The following is a 25,215-nucleotide window of genomic DNA, read 5'->3' on the forward strand; positions in this document are numbered from 1 at the left end:
TTTTCTAACTCTATTAATCACAGACCAAATTCAGAACTTAATTAGCTTTCTTTGGATAATTGCAATAACCATCTTCATGCCTCTTACATTCATCCTTCACATAGTCATCAGAGAAATCTTTCTGAACAACCTCAGAATCTGTTAGTGACTACTACTTGCCTATAGTTGATCTGAAATCAGTCTACCGTTTAAGTGCCATAACCCTGTACACCCTCTCTAAACAAATGGTCTTTATTCTTGAATTTTATTATGTTCTCACTTCCATGTCCACATTCATTTTCTTTCCTCAGCCTGTAATGCTCCTTTCTCTCTGTTCAGCCTTCAAGGCTTCGATTTAGATGCCCTTTCCAAGAAGCCATCACTGGTCCCCCTACTTGGATTAGCCCCCTCTTCTGTGCTAAACTTGACCTCAGAGGACAGCTAAAATTTGTGAGGCAATGGTAACCAAGGGCAGTGGTTGTCAGCCATTTTTCACTACTGACACCTTCCCATCAATAACTGGTTCACTGTTGCCAAGATTCTCAACCAGGCAGCACGGTGTTCACTCGTAGGATGGCATCTCAGAATGTTGATTAAACAACAAGATCTGATTTTACCATGCCCTTCCAGGGGAGCCCTCTGCGTTCTGCCAGCCGCATGAGAAGCCATAACCTGTGGGCACTGATCCTCAGCTTTACAAGTTCAGAAACTCAATTTAGTCAGCTTATCCAGTGATAATTGGGCCCTTGGGTATTGAGTCATGCAACTCACAATCACAGGAGGAGGATTTATAATCCAGAATGTCAATTAACCGATGGAAAATGGAGGACACAGTGTCCCTGCACTACTCATGACCCTTTTTCAGACCACTCTCTAGTATCTAGATGGCCGAAAGCCAAATAGGTAACTGAAAGGTTAAGAGAAACCTGGACTGATGAAAGACCTGGCTTTCAATCCCAGCCTTGCCACTGACTTTGATATTGGGCAAGTCAAAGCCTTTCTGAATCTGTAAACTTGAAATTGCCTACATCACAAACTTGTGAGGATTGATTAGTATGTATGAAAGCACTTTGTTCATTATAAAACGTTTTCACATATAAGAAACATCAAATCATAGGAGATTCTTCTTGTCAAGGATTTATCACCTAGGGCTTGCAACACAGTCTTTGCTATATTGAAGAATATGGGTTTTGGGGTTTGTTTGGTTTTTTTTGGTAGATTTCATATGCAGGGCCAGATACAGTGTACTTAGCGCCAGATCATTGCTCTCCATCTTGACCCCTTCCTGTAAGCACCACATACACTATCACAATGTGTTGTTTCTAAATCACACACCTTTTGGTTGTCTGTCTCTTGGGACCAGGCTGCTTCTAGATAACACCAGAGTTTTCAATTCAGTAGGTCTGAGTTAGGGCCCAAGAATTGGTACTGTATTTCTAATAGGTACCCAAACGATGCTGATCTAGGAACCATACATTGAGAACCAGTGATATAGTTCCAGTGACAGTGGTCCTGGCTGATGCTGATAAGAAAACCTGCTACTTCCTGCTACTGTCTTGCATTCACTCAGGATCAGCTGAGTGCTTGTCCTTTCCCCACTTGGGTAGAAATTAATGCTTTTGTGCTCAGATCTCTGCTTTAAGGATTTGCCTGAGCTGTTATTTCCCAGTTGTGTAGACTCGTGTCTCTCTCTGGCTTTATCACTATGTGTTACTGCGGAATTCAGAATTTAAAAAAAAAAATTATTTTGAAAGATGGAGTGTCATTTGGAAACATTTTCCTAATTGTCTTGAATGGAAATAGCAGGGCGCTTAGCTTAATGATTCTTGGATGGCATTATCCCCTGGCAGAAAGGGAACCAGGCAACCGGCTGACTTGACTGCAAGTAATTTGAGGGCAACTCTTTGAGGGCTATGTCTGAAAATATGTTTTCATCCTTAGGTTCTAGCACCAAGTGCCCAGGCATTGTTCTAAGGAGTTTGTATCTAACACATTTAGTCTATATTAACATCCCTGTAAATCTTTATTTTACCCATGAAGGTACTGGGGCTCAAGGAAGCGGAGTGCCTTGCCTACTTCACACAGCTCGTATGAGACCCAGGCCATTTGACACTAGAGTCTGAACTCTTAACCACTATGCTATGCCATGTAACACAGTGTTCAATAAGTTTGTTGAGTGTTACGAAAGGCTGTATGTTTCCTACTTCACAGAAGAAAATTAAGTCAACAGATACAGTCAACTTCAGCTTTCTTTCTCTTCTAATTTATAAACTCATGTATATCCATATCTTGCCCACCTTCTTCCAGTCTCACGAAGTTCTCTATTTAAGGCCAGTCCTTCCTTATGCCCCTGACCCTACCTCTTCCTATTTTTATCAGTTATTTAGTAACTTTAATCTCTCTTCTTACCTTCCTCCTCGCCTATCAACTTGCTCAAGTATCTAAGAAAATTCTCCCTATGACAGCGGTCCCCAACCTTTTTGGCACCAGGGACCGGTGCTTCTATGAGAATCTAACCTCTGATGATCTCAGGTGGAGCTGAGGTAGTGATGCTAGCACTGGGGAGTGGCTGTAAATACAGATGAAGCTTTGCTTGCTCATCTGCCACTCACCTTCTGCTGTGCAGCCTGGATCCTAACAGGCCACGGACCGGTACAAGCCCCGGGGGTTGGGGCCCCCTGCCCTATGGGACTCAGCATTCACTTTTCCAGTCCCCATTCAATCATTATCCTCTCCTCCCATTCAAGCTTCTTGAAAGAGTAGTCCCCACCTCTAACCTTACCTCCCATTCTTAACAGTCTCCAATCTGACTCCCACCTTCATAGGCTATTTAAACTGCTTTCACCAAGTTAACCAATGTGTTTCCAATTGCTAAATGTTCTTATTTACTGAAATTCCATGCTGGATTTGCTCTCTACCTCTTGAAACTGTTCACTCAGCTTCTGGGGTTGGTAATGCCCTCAGCACTCTGTTAATTCTCCCTGGGAGACCCTATCCATTATCCTAGTTTCAAATAACCACCTCATCGTAGTCTTGGTATCTAGGTGTGGGGAGGGACGTATACCCACATTACCTTGTGCATTTCTATTATATCTGTCTTCTCACTAGATTTTGAGCTGAGGGCAGAAACTTTTATCTTTATATCCTCAGCTCTTAGCAGAGACTGCAATAGGTATCTATCCACTGGACAAATTACTCTTTATAAACTGCTTCGCAGGTGTCCAAGCAATTTTAGTAGATGTCTCCAACTGTTTATAGAAATATTTTTTAATTTGTACAGGGTGTTATAGAAGTGCAGAGAAGGTGACTATCATTGTTGGCCAGGTGAGACTTGTGAAGGTACAGAAATAGTTAAAGACCAGAGGCAGGAAAGGGAGGGATAGAGTGCTAGCGTTCATCACCCAGGCCAGAGACTGAAGGGCAGCAACCAGAGCGTCTGCTGAAATACCAAGTTTGGATAAGGGAATAGAAGATTCACCTAAAAAGATAGGTAGGAATATAAATGTGGAGGGCCCGAAGGCTAAGTTAAGGAGTCCTGACTATTCCACGGCCAGGTTGGAGCCCATACTGAACAAGATGCTCAGTGATCCTATAAAACTTTGCAGGAAGAACAATTGCTAGATTGTAACCAGGATACACTAGAAGTGAGCAGACCAGTGAAATACTGTGATGAGCAAAGTGAGAGCCTGATACTTGGTGGTAAGATCAGCACCTACAAAGAGAACAGATGCAGTACTTGACGGATCTCATCAAATCTGAGAAATACGCATACTGCAACATTTTTAAAATTAATCTGTTTATTGCATGTCTTAATTTGATTGATAGCATTTCTTTTTTAACACATAAAATAATGGTTACCTTAAAACTGATGTCTTAGATTCAGTGAATACAATAACTAGTTGTGAATAAAAAATTCAAAGGCAAAATTTTAAACCCTGGTTATTAGAACTGTATTATTTATTCCTAAAAAAGATGGAAGGGCATTTCCTTGATCCCTGTATAGGTGTCTAACCAGACCTTCTACTTGAGCAATGACCCATAGATACTGCTGCTCACTCACTTTCCCCCTCTGAACTTTCTAATAATTAAAAATAAGAGGAAGTGCTTATTAATGTCAGCTCCAACCTGATCGAGGTTTCGGTGGTGAGACGCCCAGCTGGAAGAATCCACAAGGGACCAACATGAGAACGAAACAGCAGGCACGAACTTTATTGTGGAGAGCGCGGTTCTACCGCAGGGAGTGCAGTTCTATTGTGGGGAGTGGGCTTCTGCTCTTCTGCTCCCCTTCGGCTCCCCAGAAGACCACATGGCTCCACATATATCAGAGTACAATAGCGGCATTCAGCCACACGTACATGATAAATAACCTAAATTATGTTTGCATATTTTAGGTGCAGGCACCTACTATGTAATATAACATTCTAAATCTGGGGTCCTATTCTTAGCCGCGAGCCTGGATCACAGCCAGACCTGGGACCAGCCAGGCCTGGGACCCACAAATGACAACTTTAATATGAACATGTGTTTGACCCTCAAGAAACTGTCATAATATTAAGGAAAGAGCAAGTTGCCATTGAAGGGAGCACGTGACACTTGGGGATAGATGGCATGTAGTTTCTGGATCCAGGTGAGACACGAATATACCAAAGCAGTTGATAACATCAGTCATTTGAACAATCGGAACTTCTTCAAATACTGGTTCACTTCTTCCTTTGGGTAGGGACGGAGTGCAATGCAAGTGGCAATATTCTCTGGCTGCTCCAGCCACAGTATGTGATTGATGTTCTTCTGTTGCAGCGTCTCAGCCAACTCCTTTAGGGTGGTCTCATTTGGTGCCTAAAAGGAGCAGAACACAGAACACAGACTGAATAGCCCATTTAGGAAGTCTCAAAAGGCAATGAAAAAAAAAATATGGGGTGGGGGGGTTCCTCTTAACTGAAAGTGGAATTACAGTTCTGCCAAAGGAGCTGTAGCGTACGTCTCCAGAAGCAACAGCTTCTTCATTGCTCCATTTCCCATTTACTCTTTGTAGGGCTTTATAAGCTGCCTGGAGACAAGGGGACAGGGAGAGGGGGAGAGGCTTACTATGCTTGTTTATAAAATGAAGATTTTTCTCTTCCTTCTTGAGACACTGTATGCACTGGGATTACTCTATGCATTTTCTAGTTCTCTTATGGCTGGTGCCCAAACAGTTATTCCTAAATTTTCAGCCAGCTCTGACAAAGAACTGACTACTGGAAGGATTTCTTAAATCTCATTGCCTCCACCTCCCTCTGCCCCTCCCATCCTTCTCCACCCAAACTAAGGATTTTCCTTCTGCTGCATAGTTCCCATTTCTTAACTCAAGGGAGGGTAAATTATTCTCTAATATTCTTCTGAAGTTGTTTCTCACCATCCTTAACATCCATGCTGAATCCCATTACAGGAAGTATTAAAGCCATCACTCAGAAAATCAAGACACTGTATTATGTTACGTAGGGTATATTTTTTGCCTATGAAGGCAGAAGCTGCTAAGATAACTCAAGCTTTGTTTTATCAAAGTAGAAGATGCAAGGATTGAGCAATAAATCTACTGAATCCTTTAGGCAGAGCCATACTAGAGAACTCACGGTCTTCCCCTCCCTTCCTCAGCATCAGGCAGCAGCACAGTATAAATCAGAGTGAGGCCAAACTCTTTACCACTTACTGATTGTGTGATCTGTGGTAAGTTATGTGACTTAGCTGGGCCTTTGTTCTCCCTTCATAAAACAGGGATGATGCTTCCTACAGTAGTGAGGATTCAATGAAATCAGGCTCAGACCTGTGCTTGGCACACAGTAATCTTGGCATTGTCTTTTATTGGTCTTTACGGCTACAGCGGCACCTTAATTCAGTCAAGTGGTGACTCCTAAGTCCCTTTCTCAAGTCACAACTAACAGCTAGGAATCATCAGAAGTCTTTTAAACTCAGGGGATAATCACTTAATCTCTGTGGGATTTAGATGGCTTGTTTGAGAAAAGGTAAATATATTATCTGCTTGAAATCGAGGGAGAGGGGGATGTCTGAACCAGATGATTCCTTCGGGTCCTCTTCCTATAAAAAGACACTAAATGAAAAGCTATCTGCCTACAGGTTATCTGTCTCAAGACATTTGCCTACAGGTTCCTTTTTGATGTTTCACTACCCAACAGCAATTTTTCTCTTGCAAGATAATCTAGCCATGAAGGGATTACCCCAAACCCTCCGCCCTAGGATTCTGGTTTGCTTATTTATTAAAATAGATGTTTTATGAGAAAAAAAGCTTTAAAACAGAAGCGATTTTTTCCCTCACTATATGTTTAATGTAGAAAAGGGAAAGGAAAGGAGAAGCACTGGAAAATAACCAAAATCTCACCACCTACTACTCAATATTTGGATGAATTTCCTTAGTTTTTTCTTTCAAAATATGGATCATTTTATATGTAAAAGTTAATTAGTATCACATCATGAGCACTCTTCCATGCCAACTAAATATGTTCCAGAAACATGATTTATTCTCGTTTCATAATCCATTTTAAGGACACAAATTAACCCATCCCTAGTACTGGAAATTTAGTAATTTACACATTTTTTTTTTTTTTTTTTACCATTATGAAGCGCTCCTATGAACATCCTTGTACAATGCTCTTTGGGTGCATCTGATTATCTTAAGATACATTTCTAGCAACAAAATCAACAAAGGGTGAGGGTAAGATGTTTGGCCATCTGCAAAAAAGACTTCACCGCTCTTTTACAACCCTGGTGTGTAATGTTTCTGACGCTAGGTTCAACTTAAACGAGGGTTCACATTTTCAAATAATTTGGCGTCATGCCCAGGTAAAATCTTCAGTCTGACTTCACTAGCAACGCGTATCCGGCGTCTTTGTCCCCTCCTTCTAGGTCGGTTTTGGGGAAGGAGGGGGGTCAATACCTTTGCGCGCTGCCTTAAAAGGCCCGCCCAGTGCACAGGTAGAAGGGCGGGTCTCGTTCCACCAGCCTCCGCCCTCACAGGTATTTACTAAGAGGGAGGCAGATGAGGGGTGCCCTTCACGGGCCCTCCCCAGCCAAGGGAAGGCTCCTTGGACAGTAGCTCAAGCCGCCCCCTGTCTAAACGTTTTAGACCTCTCCCCACTAGCGCGGCTTCCACGCTAAGAAATTAATCCTCGGTCTCGAGACCACACCCACTTCCGCCCTCGGCCTCCGCAGCGTTCCTCCCGCGTCCGGCGCCTCACCTCGAGGACCACTTTGCGCATGCGCTCCAGCCCCTGGAGGTAAGCAACCGTGTGCGGGTGGTCCCGGTGTACGTGCAAGGCCGCAGTAGCTGCGTGACAAGCCTGAGCTACCACTGCGCCCGCCGGCCAGGAGAACGGAGCCTGCGATAGGTCCTTTCGTAACACCAAGTATTGTACCAAGATCTGCGGCTCAGCGTTCGGTATCGCCATCTTCCTGCACAGCTGAAAGGCCTGGCCTGCTCCCCGGTGCATGCCGGGATTCGGGAGGGGCCTTGTACGGTGAGTGCGCAAAGCATGCTGGGTCCGATTGGTTTAGATTTGAAGGCGAGGACGGCGGGAACTCTCGTCCCTTTATTGGGTGAGCTGGAAGAGAGGAGGTAAGGGGGACTAAGACCCACTGAAGGACGGGACGGTGACCAGGGTGGAAGACCAGACGGCCTCTTACAGCTCCTTACGTGTGTAAAGAAACTCGGCCGAACCGGAGGGTCCAAGCCCTCGGGAGAGTGCAGGGATGGGGAGGCGGACGCCGCCCACTCTCACCCAGGAAACCGGAGGGATAAGGAAGGAGAGTCTTAGCGATGACACTCCGGTGTCCGGGGTCGACTGGTGCGTGACTGAGTTGTGTGGGCTCAATACTGATAAGATTTTCTTTCCGTTTTTCTTTGGCCAGCAAGGAAATCTAGGTTCCTATTACCGGTGACGGACAGATTCATAGGAAGGCTCTTGGAAATCTGAGGAAGAGATGGAACAGAATACTTTAAGTCAAGACAGCCATTCCAGTGGAGGTATTCAAAGGGTTGCCTTTCTTTCCTTATTACTGCTGCCCAGAGATGAGCCCCAAGTTGTGAAAGAGCCCTTTCCTCCTCTGATGTGTGTGACCTGTCCTGTTTGGGAGCAGAATAGTAAAAGGAGCTGAACCAGACATACCGAGTTTCATTGCCCTTCGCAGGTGTTGCGGTTTTCCAAATTGAAGGCAAGACCCTCCACCTGCAAAAAATTAGGACTCACTTTATTGGTGGTTTGGAACTGAACCCGCAATATATCGAGGTGTGTCTGTATTGAAGACTTAAACAGACAAGCAACTATGATCAGTGGACAAGGAAAAATTACTTTAAATGTTTCTAGGCCCCTGCCCCTTTTTAGACCAATAAGTTGTATGCATGGTATATTCAGTATTTTCTAGCCAGCGAGATTGCTTTCCTCTCTTCCCAGGATTTTTGGGGACCATTTATGCATTACTTCTGTGGAAGAGGCAGTGCCAGGCACTTTGGCGTTGGTTAGGTCTGGGTTTGAGACCTGGCTCTTTCACTATGTTGTGGCCTTTGGCGAGTTATTTTATCTTTCTTTGCTTCAGTTTATTTTTCACCTGAAAAAAGAAGGTGAATAATAATAGCATTGTGGAAATTAGAAAAGTAATTCTTTTCATGCTTCTCAAGTAAAGCGTTTAGCACATGCCTAATGTACAGGAAGTATTAAATAAATGCTTTAATTCTTTATATGCTTTACAAGTAAAGCATCTAGGACAAGTGTCTTAATATGTGGAAAGTATTCAGCAAATGCTTTATTGTTAGAGTTGATTAGCATTATGAAAATATGACCTTTACTGTTCAGGCATACCTCCAAGATGTTGAAGGTTCAGTTCCAGACCCTACAACAAAGCGAGTCATAATCTTTTTGGTGGTGGTGGTAGGTGCGTGCGTGCGTGCGTGTGTGTGTGTGGGGGGGGGTTGTCTTGCCTTCAATTTGTTAAAAATGCAACATCTGTGAAGCACAATAAAAGCAAAGTGCAGTAAAACGAGGTATGCTGGTATGGGTCCCTAGTCAGTCTCTTGGGAATTGAAATTTGCCTCTGAATTTCTGTCCAGTGGTGAGCTTGAAACAATTCTAAGATAATTGTTTTTTAAAAAACAGTTTCTGAGAGAGTCGGTGAATTTGGTGACCTTATATTCCTCTTGGTCATTATTATGGATAACTGAGATTAGCTATATCCAGATACTGATCTCTTTGGATGTTTGTCGTGGTTAGGGACTGCTTGTACATCAGTGTTCGGACTCAGAGGTGGCTGGTCTCTGAGTTCTGTGGTCAGTTCTTCTGGTTTTATAAATTATGGCCAGTGTCTTAACAATTTAGCTGGTCATAAAGTTCTGATAAAAGGGTGACCTTCTCGTCTTCCCTAAAATGTTTCCTGTTGCCAGAATTAGAAACCCTTGGCTCTTGTGAAATTCCCTTTTTTACTTAGGTGTTTTAGCTCACTTGGAAAGACTAGAGACTCAAGTGAACAGATCCCGTAAAAAATTGGAAGAGCTGCAGAGAACTCAGGCAGTGGAGAGCACTCATGGAATGAAGATTCGTGAACTGAGAAGTCTGCAAGATAAACTGAGGGCTGAAGAGAAACAGCGTGAAGCCAGAGTGAGTAGAAGGGTGATTGTTGGCAGGCTTTGCTGTGGCGCAAAGAACATGGTCCGGAAATGAGCATATTTGTATAATGTGTTTTACCTGTGATCTTACTGGATTGATTTCAGTCCTGAATCCCTCAAAAGGATCAAACCTGTAGTCTCAACTAATATCAATATCAACTAACAATTGTCAGGCATTGCTGGTGGCTCAGGCAAGTTCTTCATAGTAGTCTCAACCTACCCTCACAGACATGAACCTGTTACCTCAATCTCAGCCTAGCTTGAGTCATTGGTACTTTTGTCATTAGTGCCATTTTTCTGTTACCCAGACTTGAAGCCTCACAGTAAACTTTGACCCTTCCCTCTTTTCAGTTTTCTGTCTAGCTTAGGTTCAGCGAGCAAGAGTTGTCAAATTTTTCTTTAGGTTGTCTTTGTGCTTCTTCCCCCACTCATTGCAATAGCTCAGGTATTATCCACATCTGTTGTAAATATTCATCAGGTGATTTGGATGCCCACATTGTTGCAGTAGTCTGCTAGTTGATTCTTCTAGTACTTATACTTCTCCAGTGAATCCTGCACAGCCAAGAAAATGCTTCATAAAACACTGCATTGTTTCCTTGCTCAAAAACTTTCAGTAACCATTCATTGCTCATGGAATATGGTCAGCCTTTTTTTATTTTTTATTTTTTTGCCTGCCTTCCTTTTCCATTTCCCCATTTACTTCCTTCCCTCTCTTCCTCCCTTTTTAAGTTACTAAAGTAAAAAAAAATGTAAATATAAAGTACACAAATCTGAAGAACCTTTTACAAAGTGAACACGTCCTATTCCATACAGATCAAAGTATAGAATACTATCATGCCCCAGAAGTCTCCCTTCTCTATCTTCCTAGTCATTTCCCTCTAAGTAACTGCTATTTTGATTTCTGTCATCACACATTGGTTTTACCTGTTTTTAAACTACATGTAAATGTTATAAGTGCGAACTTTGGCTTCTTTATATCTGGCTTCTTTAGCCGAATGTTGTGTTGATGAGATTCATCTGTGTTGTTACACAAAGTGGCCATTTTATTGCGAATAGTAATACCATTTTAAGAATATTCCACAGTTCGTTTACCTGTTGTACCATTGGTAACATTCAATATTCAAGCTATTTCACTTTAGAGCTTTTAAGAATAATGCTGCTAAGAACATTCTTGTTCCTGTCACTTTATTCGGTATAGATCTGATAGAATTGCTGGGTCATAGGGCATGCATGCTTTAGTAAATAACTGACGAACAGTTTTTGAAAGTGAGTGTACCAATTTTAAATTCTCAACAACAGTGTATAAGATTTCCATTGTTTTGCATTTTTATCAATACTCGTTTTAAAATTTTGACATTCTGGTATGAATGTAATAGTGTCTCACTGTGGATTAATTTGCATTTGCCTAATAACTAATAATGCTAAGTATCCATGTTGAACACTTCAAAGTCTTCTGTTGTGAAGTATGCTTTTCAAGGCTTTTGTAACAATTTTAATCTTATCGTAGAAGTCTTTAAATATTTTGGATATGAGTTCTTTATTGTATATATGTTTTGCAAATCTCTTATATTGGCTTGCCTTTTCACTCTAATGGTGAAAAAGTTCGTTTTCATAGTTTGATGTAGGAATCAAATTTTATGCTTACTGCTCTTGTCTCTTTAGTAAATCTGCCTAACTTAAGGTCATGAAGGTAGTGTTTTTTTCTGAAAGCTTTATTGTTTTACTTTCAACTTTAAGAATGATAGTCCATCTGGAATTAATTTTTATGGTGTAAAATAGAGGATTTTGATTTGTTCGATTCTGTGTGGTATATATGTCACATAGACCAAATGTGTTCATCGTGGGGTTCAGATGTTTTACATCCTCACTGACTGACTTGTCTACAGTCATTCACCGCTTAACAATGGGATACGGTCTGAGAAATGCATTGGTAGGCGATTTCATCGCCGTGCAGACATCTTAGAGTGCACTCACTGGATGGTATAGCTTGCTACACACCTGGCCTCCATTGTGTAGCCATTGCTCCTGGGCTGCAAATCTGTACAGCATGTTACTGTGCCGAATACTGTAGGCAGTAGTAACAGTGTAAGTACTGTGTAGCTAAACATATCTAAACATAATAAAAGTACAGTATAAAAGTGGTGTAGAAGATAAAAAATAATATACCTGTATAGGATACTTACATTGAATGGAGGCTCCAGAATTGGAAGCTGCTGTGGGTGAGTCAGTCGTGAGTGCAGGTGGAAGTCGAGGACATTACTGTACACTATTGTAGACTTAATAAACAATACACTTAGCCTACACTAAATATACAAAATGACATGAGATTAAATCAAACATGAGAAAATAAGGCAGTCAAGAGACATGGTAAACACGAGATTTATGATGCTGCTGGCATAACACAGCATACTGTTTTACAGCTAACTTTTAATAAATAGAGTACACTCTAAAATAACAATAAAAAGTTATATAACATACAAACCAGTATCATAGTCATTTATTATCAAGTGTTATGTACTATACCTAATTGGGTGTGCTGTCTATACTCATACAGCTGACGGCGCAGCAGGTTCATTTACCAGCATCACCACAAAAACATGTGTCATGTATTGGCACCAGGACAGCTGTGATGTCACTAAGTGATAGGAATTTTTCAGCTCCATTACAGTATCGTGGGGCCATTGTCATGTATGCAGTCCATCATTGACCAGAACATGCCATGCATGTATCAGTTACTGGGACACATGCGTTAAAATCCGTGGTCGTGGGTTTGTACATTGTGTCTTTTTCATTCTGGGTTTGCTGTTTATTAGGTGCAAACAAATTTAGGATTATTGCATCTTCCCGGTTGAGTTAACCTTTTATAATTATGAAATGTTCCTTTTTATTTTAAACTTTTTGCCTGAAAAGTCAGCTTGGTCAAATATTAGTATAACTACAACTCTTTTGTTTAGAGTTAGCATAGTAAATTTTTTTCTATTTTCACTGCCCTTATATTTAAGGTATACTTCCTCTCGTAAGTAGTACATAGTTAGATATTTTTAATCCAACCTAACAGTCTGTCTTTTATTTGGAGTATTGAGTTCACGAACTTTTAATGTGATTACTGATATATATAAATCTACCATATTACTGTTTTATTGTCTTATTCTTTCACTTTCCTCCTGTCTTGCCACCTTTTGGATTGATTTTTTTTATTTTTGTTATTACTCTTCTCCATTAACTTATATGTTCTTTCAGCATTCTTTTAGTGGCTATGCTAGTAAAACATGCAATTTTTTCCTTGAGTATACTTTTGATTAGGACTTTTATGGCTTTCTGGGTAATATAGAACCTTCTAACATCTTGACTTTTCTCTCCCACACACATACTTCTCATGCTAATTCTACATATGCATATACTCTATGAAACATTTTTGTACAGTCACTTTTCCTTTAGAGTTATACACATTTTTACCCTTTTCAGTGCTTTTTATTACATCGGGCATTTCCAAATTTCCTTCTGGGATCCTCAGCATAAGTAGCTTCTTTTGGTACTTTTTTTCATTGTAAGCCTGCTGGCAGTAGATTCTGTTTTTGTTTGAAAACATCCTTATTTTACTATCACTGTTTTTCATTTTTTTAAAGGATATTTTCCCTGGTGTGGAGTTATAAATTGGAAGTTATTTTCTTTCATGCTTTAAATATATCTGTTGTCTTCTAGTCCTGTAGTTTGTCAGACGTTAGTATTGTTTGAATATAAGGTGTTTTTTCCCTCTCTTTTTGAGATTCTGTCTGTCTTTGGGCTTTAGCAATTTTATTTCATAGTGGGGCTAGGAGTAGTTTTATTTCTTCAGCCTGCTTAGTGTTAATAGAGCTTCTTAAATTTATTTTTCATTTATTTGGGAAAATTTGGTTAGTATGCCTTCAAATAATGCATCTGCCTCATTCTTGTCCTCTATTGCTGGGGCTCCCATGTATAGAGTTCCTCCCCCATCCCCACCACTGTGACCTATGTCTTATGTCTTATTTACTGATAGATTCCAGCTCTGGAATTAAATCTGGATATGAAAATATGTTTCCCACTTTTGTGTCTAGTCGGCTTTTAAACCTGTTAAATTCTTAGTTTTAGTCTGTGTTTTTTGGTTTTAGGATGTCCATCTGTTGTGTTTTTTATTTTGTTTTTTTATAGGTGCCAGCTCTTTGGTATGAGTTCTCCCTCTTTTCATCTGTTTTCATAGCTATGCCTAGTGACTCAGGTAGCTGAATCCCCTTTGATCTGTTTCTTTTGTCATCTTTTTCCTCTTGGTTTCCAGTCAGCTGTTCCTTTTTCAGTATGCCTGGTAAATTTTTTGAGTTGGTGGTTAAGTATTGTATATGAAAAAAAAAAAAAAATGTAGGGATTCTGTACTGTGTTCTCTTCCTCCAGAGGGAATTTTAGTTTTTTACTGACAGACAAATAGTATATGGGCAAATCGCCTTAATCCAGCTTGAGTGGTCTATATTTTGGGTCACCCCTACTTTCTAGGGTATAACCTTTTTTTAGGGCCCTCGGTTGAAAGTCCGGGTGTGTGTTGGGGACAGGTCTGTCAAGGCCCCTCTTCCTTAGCAGTCCCTGAACTCCAGATTTTGTTGTGCCAAAATCTCTCCTTAGCTTTTTAACTTTTAGCAGGTTCTTTCTCAGTCCCGAGTCACACACATACAGTTTAAGAACTGGCAAATGCCTGGAGGGAGGTTGCCTGCAGAATGTTCGGTTCCCTTTTGTGTGGGATCATGGCCCATAGAATGACTGCTTTGGTGACCCTGGTGTCCAGTTTTTGTCTCAGTGGAATTGCTACAAAGTCTTGCGTGTAGCTCTCTCTTCGGCCTGTACGCCTTGTGATAGATGCTCTGAGGGGAAAAAGTGTAGGGAAAGCCCAGCTAAGCTCAGAGCATTTAGTTTTAATCTTTAATCTGGCTGTCTTGGTTCTTCTCTAATGTCTTCAACCAGTTTCTGTTAGCTTGCTTATTTTTGAAAGTTCACCCAGCTCTTACAATTACCAGAGAGAGGGTTCGTCTGAGAGCATCTGTGGAGCCATAGCTCGAAGTGTGCATCTTGGAGTCAGTATTTCTGATCCTGGCACTTGAAAGCCTGAGCAGCCTGACCCAAGCCAGCTTTCCTAGCCTTGCCTCTTCACAGCTGTGTTTGCTTACCCTGCGCTCATCCTAGACTTTCTTCACATCGCTTTCTTTTGCTGTTCATAGTACTCTTTATTCCCACCAAATTTGTAATTCTTCAGGCCAGCACAATTTCTGCTTCTGATACCTAGCACTTTGACCCACAAGGTCCTTCCTCTACTGTGAGTTCATAGCGCTGCCTGGCAGACCACTGTAGCATTTCTTCATTCGTAACATAATAGTCTGCATTTAGCTTTCTTCCATTCAGGTGGAGGCAGACTTCATCTTATGTCTCTTCGTATACCCAGTTTGATTTGCTGCCTGTCTTGCAGGTCGAAGCGTGTACTGCCAGGGCAGAACCCGACCAGACATCGGAGAGCAGCGAGCGAGAAGTTTTAGAAACAAAACGGGAAAGCGTGAAAGCCATTCTGCAGGCATACCGTTTTACAGGTTTACTTTTTTCTGGCCTGTTTCAATCTGGGTCTTTGTCTATTGAGTTAGTTTGCTGGGTGTAATATCGGTCCCACACTTATTTCTCGAGCATTGGTTTTGCCCCCTCAACACACACACGCGGCTGGCATGCAGTTTGGCACCCTGTACTGCTGGCTTGCTTTATACCGCTGGTCAGATAGCTTGAACCCTTCAAGTCTTTGTTTCACCATTAAAGCGGGGGTTTATTCTCCCTGTTATCTCTGTTGCAGGAGGATTGTGGGAAGAACTGGGGACTGTCATAAATTATTTGACAGTCAGAATAGGTAAATTGAAAATTTCAACAACTCAGAGTGAGCCAGAGTCAACAAGAGGAAAGAGTCTGATATTCTTTCGTTTGGCAAACATTTGAGCACATACTGTCCGTACTAGGTAGTACCAAAGCAACTGGGATGCACAGATGAATAAGATACTAACATTGCCTAACATCTGTTAAGAGGTATCGTCTTGTTTGCCTCAGGGCTCAGTGGGAAACTGACCAGCCGAGGAGTCTGTGTTTGCATCAGCACTGCTTTTGAGGGGAACCTGCTGGATTCCTACTTCGTAGACCTTGTCATACAGAAGCCACTTCGGATACATCACCATTCAATTCCAGTCTTCATTCCCTTAGAGGAAATATCTGCAAAATACTTACAGACTGATATTCAGCACTTCCTGTTCAGTCTCTGCGAGTACCTAAATGCTTACGCTGGGAGGAAGTACCAGGCAGATCAACTTCAGGTATATCTGGAACCTGATGTCGCATTTTGTGGGCCCAGGATAGGCTTAACAAAAGTAGGGGGCAAGTTTTCTTTTGTATTGTAGAATGTTTTATAACTGAGCCAGAAATTTGACTATTCTTCTTCTAATACTTGTTTGTTATTCGTGTACGTTATTTTTCCCCCCTCTCCCCTTGTTGAAACTGGATGTTGTTGATGCATGGATGCTGGTTGAGGGGTTATTCACTCCCAAATGGTGGTCCTCAGGGTTTTATACTTGACCCTTTCTTCTCTTCACAGAGTGGTACAGTTGCTATATTTTTAATTCAGTGGGGATGGTAGAGTACCTGACATGTGCTAAGTGCATTGCTGAACCTTGGGCATAGACGTCAAACAGAATTGTTTTCTGCTTTATCTGTCCTTGCCTAAACTCTGCCCTACCTTAGGGTTGAGCGATTGAGCTAGCATGGGGTTGAATGCAAAGAGAATATGCTTAGTGTTTCTCCTCTGTGTGTTTGGAATGACACTGAAGCTCCTGGTTGTCCGTTAAGTAAATTGATGTGTGTATGTAGACACAGAGCATCTCGTACATGTGACGTCAACAAAATTCTTGGCAGAAAGTTATTTATCTTCCTGCAACCCCAACCCCTGGCCATTGAGTGTTTTCTGCAGCTCTTCCTAGGCTGCCACTGACTCTTAGTTATAAGTCTCTATCATTAGTCCCTTTTTAGGGCCTGCCTTTCCTTCGTGTCTCTAAAAGTTAATTAATGGGCCCTATTTCTGGTAGGCAACGAAGTGACACAGCCACTCACTGCCTTTGGAGCTGTAATTGCCATTTGTGTCTGTTTTGATCCCCGCCTCCATCAGAGTGACTTCGCGGCCTCTCTGACTGGGCCCTTACAGAGAAACTCGCTGTGCAACCTGCTTGCTTTTACTTACAAAGTGGAGTCGAGGGGCCAGTCCTTCCCGTTTTGTGCTAGACTGCTGTACAAGGACCTCACAATAACCCTCCCAACGGATGTCACCGTTACTTATCAAGGTAAGAGGAAGGATGTCTCCGTGGAGAAATTAGATAGTATGCTCTAGGTTATTCAGGTTGAATGAAATAGGGTAGAATACAACAGTTGGACTTGACTTTTCTGTTTATGTTCTAACATAAGCAGAAAAATACAGAGACAGGCAATAAAATACCAAGAATATTTTGTTTCTACTGGTTTTTCTCTTTGTAAGTAGTAAAATACAGTTATCATAGCTTTCCCTCCTCCTCTGCTCCTTCCAACTGAGCCAGTATTCTTTCAGCTTGTAATTTTTTATTGGAGACCCCACTTGAAAAGAGAGCTAATGAGGCTGAGTCATAGGGTCACTGTGAAGAGAGCCAGAAGACTCATTTCACCGTGAAGCCGAATGGACATGACAAGTTAGTATACATTTAGCTCTCTGGGGACTATTCTCTAAATGGAATTTTTTCAGGGCTACCTGAGAGATTTTTTTGTGATCTTGTTTCAATTAAATGGTCCATAGTGCTGCCACATGGACAGTAGTAAAAAATAGGATAAGTGTTGTAGAGGGCAGAAAATGTTAAGCTGCCACAAGTTTCATGCCATAAGTTTTCAATTTCTCTGGATAGAGTCTAAGTTTCTGGTCTCAAAATTATATTGGTCCAATAAGGACCAGCCTCTCTCAGCTCTAGGCCAATAAAGTGACGTGACCTGGGTGCAGAATAACAGTGATCCAGGTTCTGATTCCCCCAGTTACGCTGGATGAGATTGATAGAATCGGCCTTGTTTAGGGACGGATGCACTGCCCGCCGCATGGGAAGCACAGCGAGCATACCATGAAAAGCTGTTCCGTACGAAGCCCCTGCACCAAGTGTTTGCTTCATTTACTGGAAGAGGAAAGTTGGATCTGAGCCTGGTCTACTAGAATGCTGTTTTTGCTGAGAACACATCAAAAGTGAGTAAACAAGTATACAGTCCCAAGCAAGGTCCTGGGAACTGAAAACTTGAAAAGCTCAGACTCCTTGCCTGGAGAATGTCCTTGCAATGAGGACAGACACCCACCTGATAAAGGGGCAAGTTCGAGTCCATAGACAATGGCGTTTTTGGACAATTTTCCATGATTACCTGGTCACTTGTTAGGATGTTCAAGATCATCTCTTCTTGGAGATGCTGATTTGACCATATGTCTTAGCTGAAAATCAGAATGGTTTGTGGTGCAGTAAGAGGCATTTTGTGAACGAGGGTGTATGTACCACTCAACTATAGAGTACTTCTAGCTTTTATGAAAGTTTTAAGTAATCGTGCCTCATTTCTTATGAGACATTTGAAAAGAGTTCTTATAACACCCTAGGTTCTTAATGAGATGAATCGTAGTTGAGTGAGACGTTGAATCTTCGGAGCACTGTATTCTAGACTACTGCTTTGAAAAATGTTGTGTATAAAATAGAGTTTCATGTATCTAATATTTTGTTTCCTTAAACATCTCTAGAGATGACTCTAAGCTATAAAAAGCATGCCCAGGAGTCTGCTCATAACTCAGTTGTTGCAAGGGGAGCAGAGACCCTTGCTCATCTTCCTCCTGCAAGCTCTAGGCCATTGTTGCACAGTTGTCTTCCTGACTTCTGCTCCAGCTAGTAGTGCACCATTTCTCCTTAAAACTATGGCTGTGGATCTGCAAGCACTTTTCCTTGGCTTAAGTAACTGTAGAGCCAGTTCACAGATGTGTTTGGCTGACAAGGTCCTGCCATCTTTAATTCCCATCCCCCTTTGCCCAGTCACAAGTAGGAGTCATTCCTACCCAAAGCCTAGAGCTGCATTCGGGCCTCATTTCTAAATGGTCACTTCCTAGACCTGATGACTGAGAAGTAACCCACATGTGTGGGAGGAGCACAGGAATGGTTCAGTCAGCTTGGACCACCACATGGAGGAAAACAGCTGGATTACGAATGAAAGGTCCCTTAGTTCACGCTCTTGTGCCTTCCAGGCACTGCGAGGACCGGAGGTGTGAGTTAGCAAAACAGGAGAGGTATCGACAGGAATTTCACAACGATCACATTCAAGTTGAAGAAAGCTTTTAATAAAACAGTCTTGTTCTTTATCAATACCTGTAAATTCTCTTTTAAAGCAGTAGCAAAGGCGACTGTAGCAAGAGCTCAAAAGGCAAGGCAGTATCGGAAAGTTTGTAACAGAAAGTTAAAAATATAAATGTAGAAGATCTGTTTATATATTTTTCTTTCAGAAATAAATTCCCTTTCCCTCCCTCCCACCAGGTAAAAGGAAATATTGCACTTTCTGTTCTCATAACTAAGGTGATGGGTTCCAGAAGAACCTTTCAAGATTACCAGGACAAGGGCCCTTGCACCTAACCTCGACCGTGTGGAGACAAGCAGGTCTCCAGCTCGCGCTCTCTTCAAGATGAAAAGCACTGCCTTCAAGTCACGGCGGGAGCAGAGCATTTGCCGGCACAGTTGTCCCACCCTGCCAAGCTTCCTCTCAAGCTGAGGTCCCCCACCTGTGTCCCCAGTGGCAAAGGCAAGTTTGTTCCACCCGACACATTCCTGCTCACAGTGGCCATGGCCTCTCTTGGGGAGAAGGGCTGGTTAGAACTAGGGCTCTGGAAGGGGGCGGTTCCAGGACTAAGCCTATGACCCCGACTCTCGGGAGAAGCTACAGGCACACTAAGGATAGTGTGGCCACCCTCAGCTCACATGCCCACGAACAAATGAAGGCTTGAGGCGCTTTTTAAACCTAAAGTCTATGAGTGTGCGTGTCAACAAGTCGGGAATGTTGGGCATTTGACCTTTCCCAAGGCCCTTGATTCCAAAATACATTCTCCCTTTCAGACTCTCGCAAGGCTAGCGGCCACTCAGGAGTTGTCTACCACCTGGTGGGGCAGTGTGACAGAGGAGCCGTTAGGGAAGGTGGCTGGCTTGTCACGGCCCTTCAAGAAAAAGGTTAGCAGCTCCCCTTTCCCTTTCACAAAGATGGGCCCTCGCCTCACGAAGCGGAAGCCATACTCTCGGAGGATGGCCTGTGTGTCTTCTACCACCTGTAGAGGGAGAACAGCATAAGAGCTTGGGTTAGAGAGTAGTGCCAGACTGAGGCTACCCAGGTGGCACCCCCACCTGGGGCCCCCTCCAGCCCATGCGCCAGGGAGCAACAGGACAGTGTGGTTTGCCTGGCTGGTCTAGAGCTCTCTGCTCTGGGTGGGGACGTAGACTTCCGGCTCCTGTTTCCTTTGCCCCTTTTGTGGCGCTTTCCTGCCAGACCAGCTGCTGGAGACAGGAGAGCATGACCCAGAACCTCGACCCCATGGGCAAAGCTCAGGTTTAAGTGTCCTCTCTCTCTCTGAGGCTAGCCGTGAAGCACCTTCCACTCCTCGCACTGCCACCTTTGTCATTCTGGGCCAGAATGACAAGGACAGCAGCGCATGGCAAAGCACGTCTCCAGGTTCGTTCCCAGCCCCTGGAGCGGCGCACACGTTCAGCCCTGTGGGGAGGTGTACCTGAATGTTGCCCATGACCCCTGTGGACTCCATCCTGCTGGCTACGTTGACTGTGTTGCCCCAGATGTCATAATGTGGTTTCCGGGCTCCAATGACCCCAGCCAGTACCCCTCCTTTGTTCATGCCTGGGGTACACAGAGGCATAAAGTCAGCACAGCCACACGCCAAACCTTGTGCTACTATCTCAGAAGCTACCAGCTCCCCTTACAGAATTTGCCACCTCACCCTAGCACAAGCCTCCTAATTATGTAACATATTCCTCATTATGCTTGTTTCTCTAAGCTCCTGGAGGACAGAAATCACATCTATTTCTCCTGCCCTCGCCGAGAGCTTGGCAAACCGTCAGCTAACCACCATATGCTGATTAATTTACTCAGTATGGAAGCTGCCAAGTTCTAACACCTGGTACCTCATCCCACTAGTAGGTAGCAGGTGACTAACTCAACGCGCTGCATCTGAGGTGAGCAAAGCCCTCAGCAGGCACAGAGAGTTCCTTGAAAAGGTAGACGACAAACTCAGCCAGACTCAGAAGGCAGCTGTCATTGTAAAGACTGCGAGACAGAACGAGCTGACCGCCACTTCAGTCTGGTTTTCGGTTTCACTAGCCTAACGGTCCCTTCCGGCTCTGAGTGTGTGGCTCTCCCCACCCTGTTTCCCAGGTCTTCCTAAGCCTCTCCTCCTTCCTGCTGGTTTGCTGAGTCCCCTGCATTAGGAGCACCTCGGGGCAGGCGAGCCTAGAGCCTTACCTATGCGCAGCATGAAGTTGTTGAAGGACTGGTTGTTGATGTTGGTGAGCGTATCCTTCATGGCTAGTGCGAAGTCAGCCAGATCGGCCAGGTGCTGCCAGCGCTCCTTGTCGGACTTCTCCTCCTGCCAGAGCAGCGGGGAGGGCATCAGGAGCCAGTCTGGGCCCGTAACTGCGGCAGCCTACTCACCTCCTTTCCTTAGCATTCTAGAGGGCAGCCCCCTCATCTGGCTGTTAAAGGCCTAGTCTTCATTTCCCTCCCCCCCCCCCACCACCAAAGAAAGCAGCACCCTCTTTAACTAACTTGCCACTTGTCATGTGACAGAGTTCACATGGGCCCCCTAGGTCTAAGGCAGAGACCAGGGCCGTGGTGGGAAGGACGAATCTTGCCCAGCCCCTTTGCTTCCTGTCAGTCTCATCGCCGCCTTGTCTGAACCTGGTCTTCAGATTTGGGGTGGTTGTCCTCATTTTGATTCCTCAACTAGATTATAAGCACTTGATGGTGACGACCCATCTCAGGCATGTTTCTTTAACCTCGTACGTAAAATGGAGATGGCAGTTGTAAGATAAAATAGAATGGTAATGTATTACAAACAGCCCTTGAGACCACAGGCCCCACAGGTCTGATTCAACTTGACCAGTGGGCTCTGAAAATGTGCCTTTTCTAAGAAACCCACAGCCCCAACCTGGATGTTTTCACTGTCCCATAATTGCGTAGATGGTTTCAGCTGCCCACTTCTTATGAAAGCACAGAAAGGGGCGCGGCCCGTTACACGTAGCATCTCAGCCTGACCTAAGCTATGACACTGCGGTGGGCAGCTGTGTGTGTTCTGTTCTCTCTCTGCTCATTACACGTTCTCAGTAAACCCAAAGTCAGATTTGCATTGCATGGTCCTCGTGGTGTGTGTCACTGCTGCAGGGCCCTTGTACAACAGTACTGAACATCAGCCACTCGTTTCCCACGTGCTGGCCTAAGGGGGCGGAGCCCCATCCCCTCTCCAGCCATTGAGGTGGTTAGGTACCTTGTTGGAGCTGGTAAAGCCATTGGTGTTGACATCTGGGGTGACTCCTGAAGCTGCCATATAGGTACTGCCAATGGTTTTGATCTTGGTGATGACCCGGAATTTGGGATTGTCCAGGAGCTAAAGCCAGTATTAAGAGAAATGAGCCAATTAATGACAGATTTGCCTATTTACAAAACATCTAAAAGATGTGTCCCTATACCAGTTACACTCTGCCACATGATCCCAGGCAAATTCCTGATTTTCTGAGTCTCAGTTTCTACATCCTTAACATTGAGATAAAATGGTCAGTCTTCTAGGGTGGTTGAACATGTATGTAAAGATATCTTCCATGATGTACAAGTTACCTGTTAAATGTTTACCGAATCTGAATTTGAGGGTAGGAGGAATCAGAGGGGCCAGTCCTGATCCTATGAACTTGTGGGTAGTTTCCCATCTCCTCCCCTCATACCCAACATTTCCAGATGGCTGCAGAAGCCTAAACATTAGAGGGAGGGACTCAGAGTAACTCCTCAACTTCCTTTTGACTTCTGCAGCCTGTCCTGAGGTAGAGCTTGGATCGAGCTGGCTTTGGCAGGAGGGGGGCAGGATGGGCACTCACAGAGTCAAAGTCTGAGATGATCTCGTTGAGAAAGCGCAGACACTCAATGCCACCATTATTGATGCTCTCCTCTGTGTAGAAGTCAGCAAAGTTGGGCAGGGAGGCAAACATGACTCCAATCTCGTCATAAGACTGGCTGTACAGTTCCTAAAAAGAGGTGCAAAGTAACTGACAGATTCGCTTCCGCAGGACATTATTCAGTCAACATTCCACACCCACGATAGATAGACTCGGCTTTTGGGACACACATCTCCCAGATTATCCCAACTTTGAATAAATAAAAAATAGCTTTTCTTGTCCCTGTAACAGCCCCAGCTGTGAGAAAAAGGAGAGGGAGTGAGGCATGAGAGCCATTCTGTTTGCGAAGATCACAGCTGACTGAAAGGTGGGCTCTAGCCAGCTCCGTTCCCTGAAACGGGGCCCTCCCGGAGATGCGCGGCCCACGGAAAGAATTTTGGCGGCAAGCCCCCGTGCCATGTCACGAGAAGCCTGGGTGTGAGGTGCTCCCTGGCAGAAAGCCAGCTGAGGACACAGCCTGTGGCCCCGTGCTGGGGCCCGAGGCCACTCCCTACCTCGTCTCTCTTCTTGGACCCCAGGAAATGGCGCGCCACGTGCTCAGGCAACATGTTGGTGACCAGGGCCTCGTTCCAGCGCCGCATCTCGTAGACACGTTCCTTCTGGTCATGGACCTCGATCTTCCATAAGAACAGTGTCCGAGCCAGTTTTTCCACCTACAGACACAGGCAAGGTGTACGCTCTAAGCTAGTCATCGATGGAAAGACAAGAAATGAGAATTTGTGTGGAGGGGCTCCACGTGGCAACATTGTAAGAAAGATGGCTACCTTGCAAGGGAAAGACAACCTAGGAATTCTGATCCTCTTGATCAAAAAGGCCACCCTAAGTTGCAGTGAGGATCCTGGTCCTCGTGGTTACAGCGGAGATCTAAAAGGCCTGAATGTGTGGGGCCTCCTGGGACCTATTGTAGCTACAGTGGGGATCTCCTAGTCCAGGGAGGAGTCCCCATTTCCAGCAGGCCCCACTTGGCCAAGAAGTGGCTTGGGGAGGCTGTACTTTCCCTGGCCGGCCACTGGGTGGCACTTGTGCTAACATGGAGCAGTAAGTCTCTTGCATGGATACCTCCCCAGCCTCTTCCTTTCTCTTACGGCTGCGTGGCCAGTGTGTTAGTGACCCCCAGAGCCAGTGTGAGTGAGGATCCATGAGCCCCTGGCCTAGGGAACAGAGTTTATCCAGGCTTTGCTGCCCCCTCCCCCATGTCTCCTTTAGCACCATGGAGGAAGTCAGAAGGAAGAGGTAAAGAACTGTTTTGTCTGTATCACTGAGGAAGAAACCAGAAAATGGAGAAGGTGGTGGCTTGACAGGTTCACATGCTGTGTTGGGTAAAGGAAAGCGGTACCCTTAGGAGCTTGGTTCTTAGAACCTGGGCCCACTTCTCAGGAGGCCCTGAGAGCTCATGAGCAAAAGAGAAGTGTGTGCAGTCGCTCACGTGGCGGGAGAAGTAGTAAAAGCTCAGCATCATGACGAAGATCATCGCTGTCATCGAGTACTTGGAGGGCAGCAGGGGCAGCCTGCGGGGCAGAGAGCAAGTCACCGGGAGTTTTATTCCCTCTGCTGCCCGCTCTTTGCAGTAGCCCAGGGCCCTGAGACTTCCCCCAGCTCCTTAAGCACCTTCACATCTAGTCCAGATTCCCCCCGGGCAGTAAAGCTTTCTTAAATCACGGCTCCTGTCAGCCAGCCAATCCTGGCCCCTGGCTGCACTTGGAACCTACATCAGAGCTGCTCCCCAGATGTTCAACAAACACTGCATCACCTGACTGACCCCAGAAGTAGCTGCAGCCACGTGGGGATCTGGGAAAAGGAGAGACTAACGTCACAGTGATGGACTAGGGCACCATACTTTATAACTTGCCCATGTTTTTTTGTGGAGCTGTAGGTCATTGTATCCATTACTGTATAGTATTCTGTTACATGAATATACCACAGTTTTTATACCCACTTACTGTGATGTAATTTGGATGGTTTTACTTTGTTTTGGATGTGTTACTGTGTGGCTATTACAAACGATGTGACTGAGTACACTCTTGTACACATCCTGGAACATATACATGTGCATGGATTTATCTGAGGTATGTGTGTGACAGTGGAATTAGCAGGTCATGGGTCTGTTTTCAACTTTACTAAATAAATGGTTTTCTAAAAAGTAGTCGTACCGATTTATAATCCAGTTGGGTATGTGTATGAGTTACTATTGTATTTGATATTATTAGACTTAATTCTCGACAAACTGGTATCTAATCTAATAGTCTTTTGGTGTAGTCTTAATTTGCATTTCCTGATTACTTGAAGGCCTTTCATGTATTAGTGGCCAAAGTAATTTTT

At 44.0% G+C, this 25,215-nt stretch overlaps 3 protein-coding genes across 6 annotated transcripts in view; 1 reads left to right on the forward strand and 2 right to left on the reverse strand.

Moving 5' to 3' along the window:
• Positions 1-4,161: 4,161 nt before the first annotated feature.
• Positions 4,162-7,479, reverse strand: PTRHD1 (peptidyl-tRNA hydrolase domain containing 1). Its single transcript, XM_016121712.2, has 2 exons — positions 7,209-7,479; positions 4,162-4,815 (listed from the first exon to the last, which is right to left on the reverse strand). The coding sequence occupies exons 1-2, from the start codon at positions 7,458-7,460 to the stop codon at positions 4,645-4,647; spliced, it is 423 nt and encodes a 140-aa protein (XP_015977198.1). The 5' UTR covers positions 7,461-7,479; the 3' UTR covers positions 4,162-4,644.
• On the forward strand, positions 7,348-25,036 carry CENPO (centromere protein O). Of its 3 annotated transcripts, none has more exons than XM_036224139.1 (8): positions 7,348-7,487; positions 7,879-7,993; positions 9,448-9,617; positions 15,093-15,210; positions 15,710-15,969; positions 16,815-16,986; positions 17,737-17,900; positions 19,216-22,526. In XM_036224139.1, exons 2-7 carry the CDS (start codon positions 7,951-7,953, stop codon positions 17,868-17,870), a joined length of 897 nt encoding a protein of 298 aa, XP_036080032.1. In that variant the 5' UTR covers positions 7,348-7,487; positions 7,879-7,950; the 3' UTR covers positions 17,871-17,900; positions 19,216-22,526. The 3 variants fall into 3 exon arrangements, with proteins under 3 accessions (XP_036080032.1, XP_015977197.2, XP_036080033.1); XM_016121711.2 differs by lacking the exon at positions 7,348-7,487 and adding an exon at positions 7,497-7,585 and having other exon boundaries at positions 19,216-25,036; XM_036224140.1 differs by lacking the exon at positions 7,348-7,487 and adding an exon at positions 7,548-7,566 and having other exon boundaries at positions 19,216-25,036.
• The window catches only part of ADCY3 (adenylate cyclase 3), a 66,615-nt gene continuing 60,400 nt past the window's right edge, over positions 19,001-25,215 (reverse strand). Inside the window, exons 15-21 of one of the 2 annotated variants that reach the window (XM_016121710.2) lie at positions 24,323-24,404; positions 23,391-23,549; positions 22,819-22,965; positions 22,218-22,337; positions 21,197-21,320; positions 20,451-20,575; positions 19,001-19,994 (exon numbers count right to left, since the gene is read on the reverse strand). In XM_016121710.2, coding sequence (XP_015977196.2) covers positions 19,812-19,994; positions 20,451-20,575; positions 21,197-21,320; positions 22,218-22,337; positions 22,819-22,965; positions 23,391-23,549; positions 24,323-24,404 — 940 coding nt within the window. In that variant the 3' untranslated portion in view covers positions 19,001-19,811. Of the gene's footprint in view, positions 19,995-20,108; positions 20,576-21,196; positions 21,321-22,217; positions 22,338-22,818; positions 22,966-23,390; positions 23,550-24,322; positions 24,405-25,215 lie in introns of those variants that run through there. The other variant, XM_036224138.1, reaches the window with a different exon arrangement.

Source organism: Rousettus aegyptiacus, unplaced genomic scaffold, assembly GCF_014176215.1.
Source record: "Rousettus aegyptiacus isolate mRouAeg1 unplaced genomic scaffold, mRouAeg1.p scaffold_m13_p_7, whole genome shotgun sequence".
Lineage (NCBI taxonomy): Eukaryota > Metazoa > Chordata > Mammalia > Chiroptera > Pteropodidae > Rousettus > Rousettus aegyptiacus.

Bases quoted from the DNA above. Each gene is read 5' to 3' on its own strand.
- CENPO (XM_036224139.1), top strand. From the start codon at position 7,951: ATGGAACAGAATACTTTAAGTCAAGACAGCCATTCCAGTGGAG. The intron at 7,994-9,447 runs GTATTCAAAGGG...TTTTTTACTTAG, and splicing joins AGACAGCCATTCCAGTGGAG to GTGTTTTAGCTCACTTGGAA. The intron at 15,211-15,709 runs GTTTACTTTTTT...TGTTTGCCTCAG, and splicing joins GCAGGCATACCGTTTTACAG to GGCTCAGTGGGAAACTGACC.
- PTRHD1 (XM_016121712.2), bottom strand. From the start codon at position 7,460: ATGCACCGGGGAGCAGGCCAGGCCTTTCAGCTGTGCAGGAAGATGGCG. The intron at 4,816-7,208 runs GTGAGGCGCCGG...TGCTCCTTTTAG, and splicing joins TGCGCAAAGTGGTCCTCGAG to GCACCAAATGAGACCACCCT.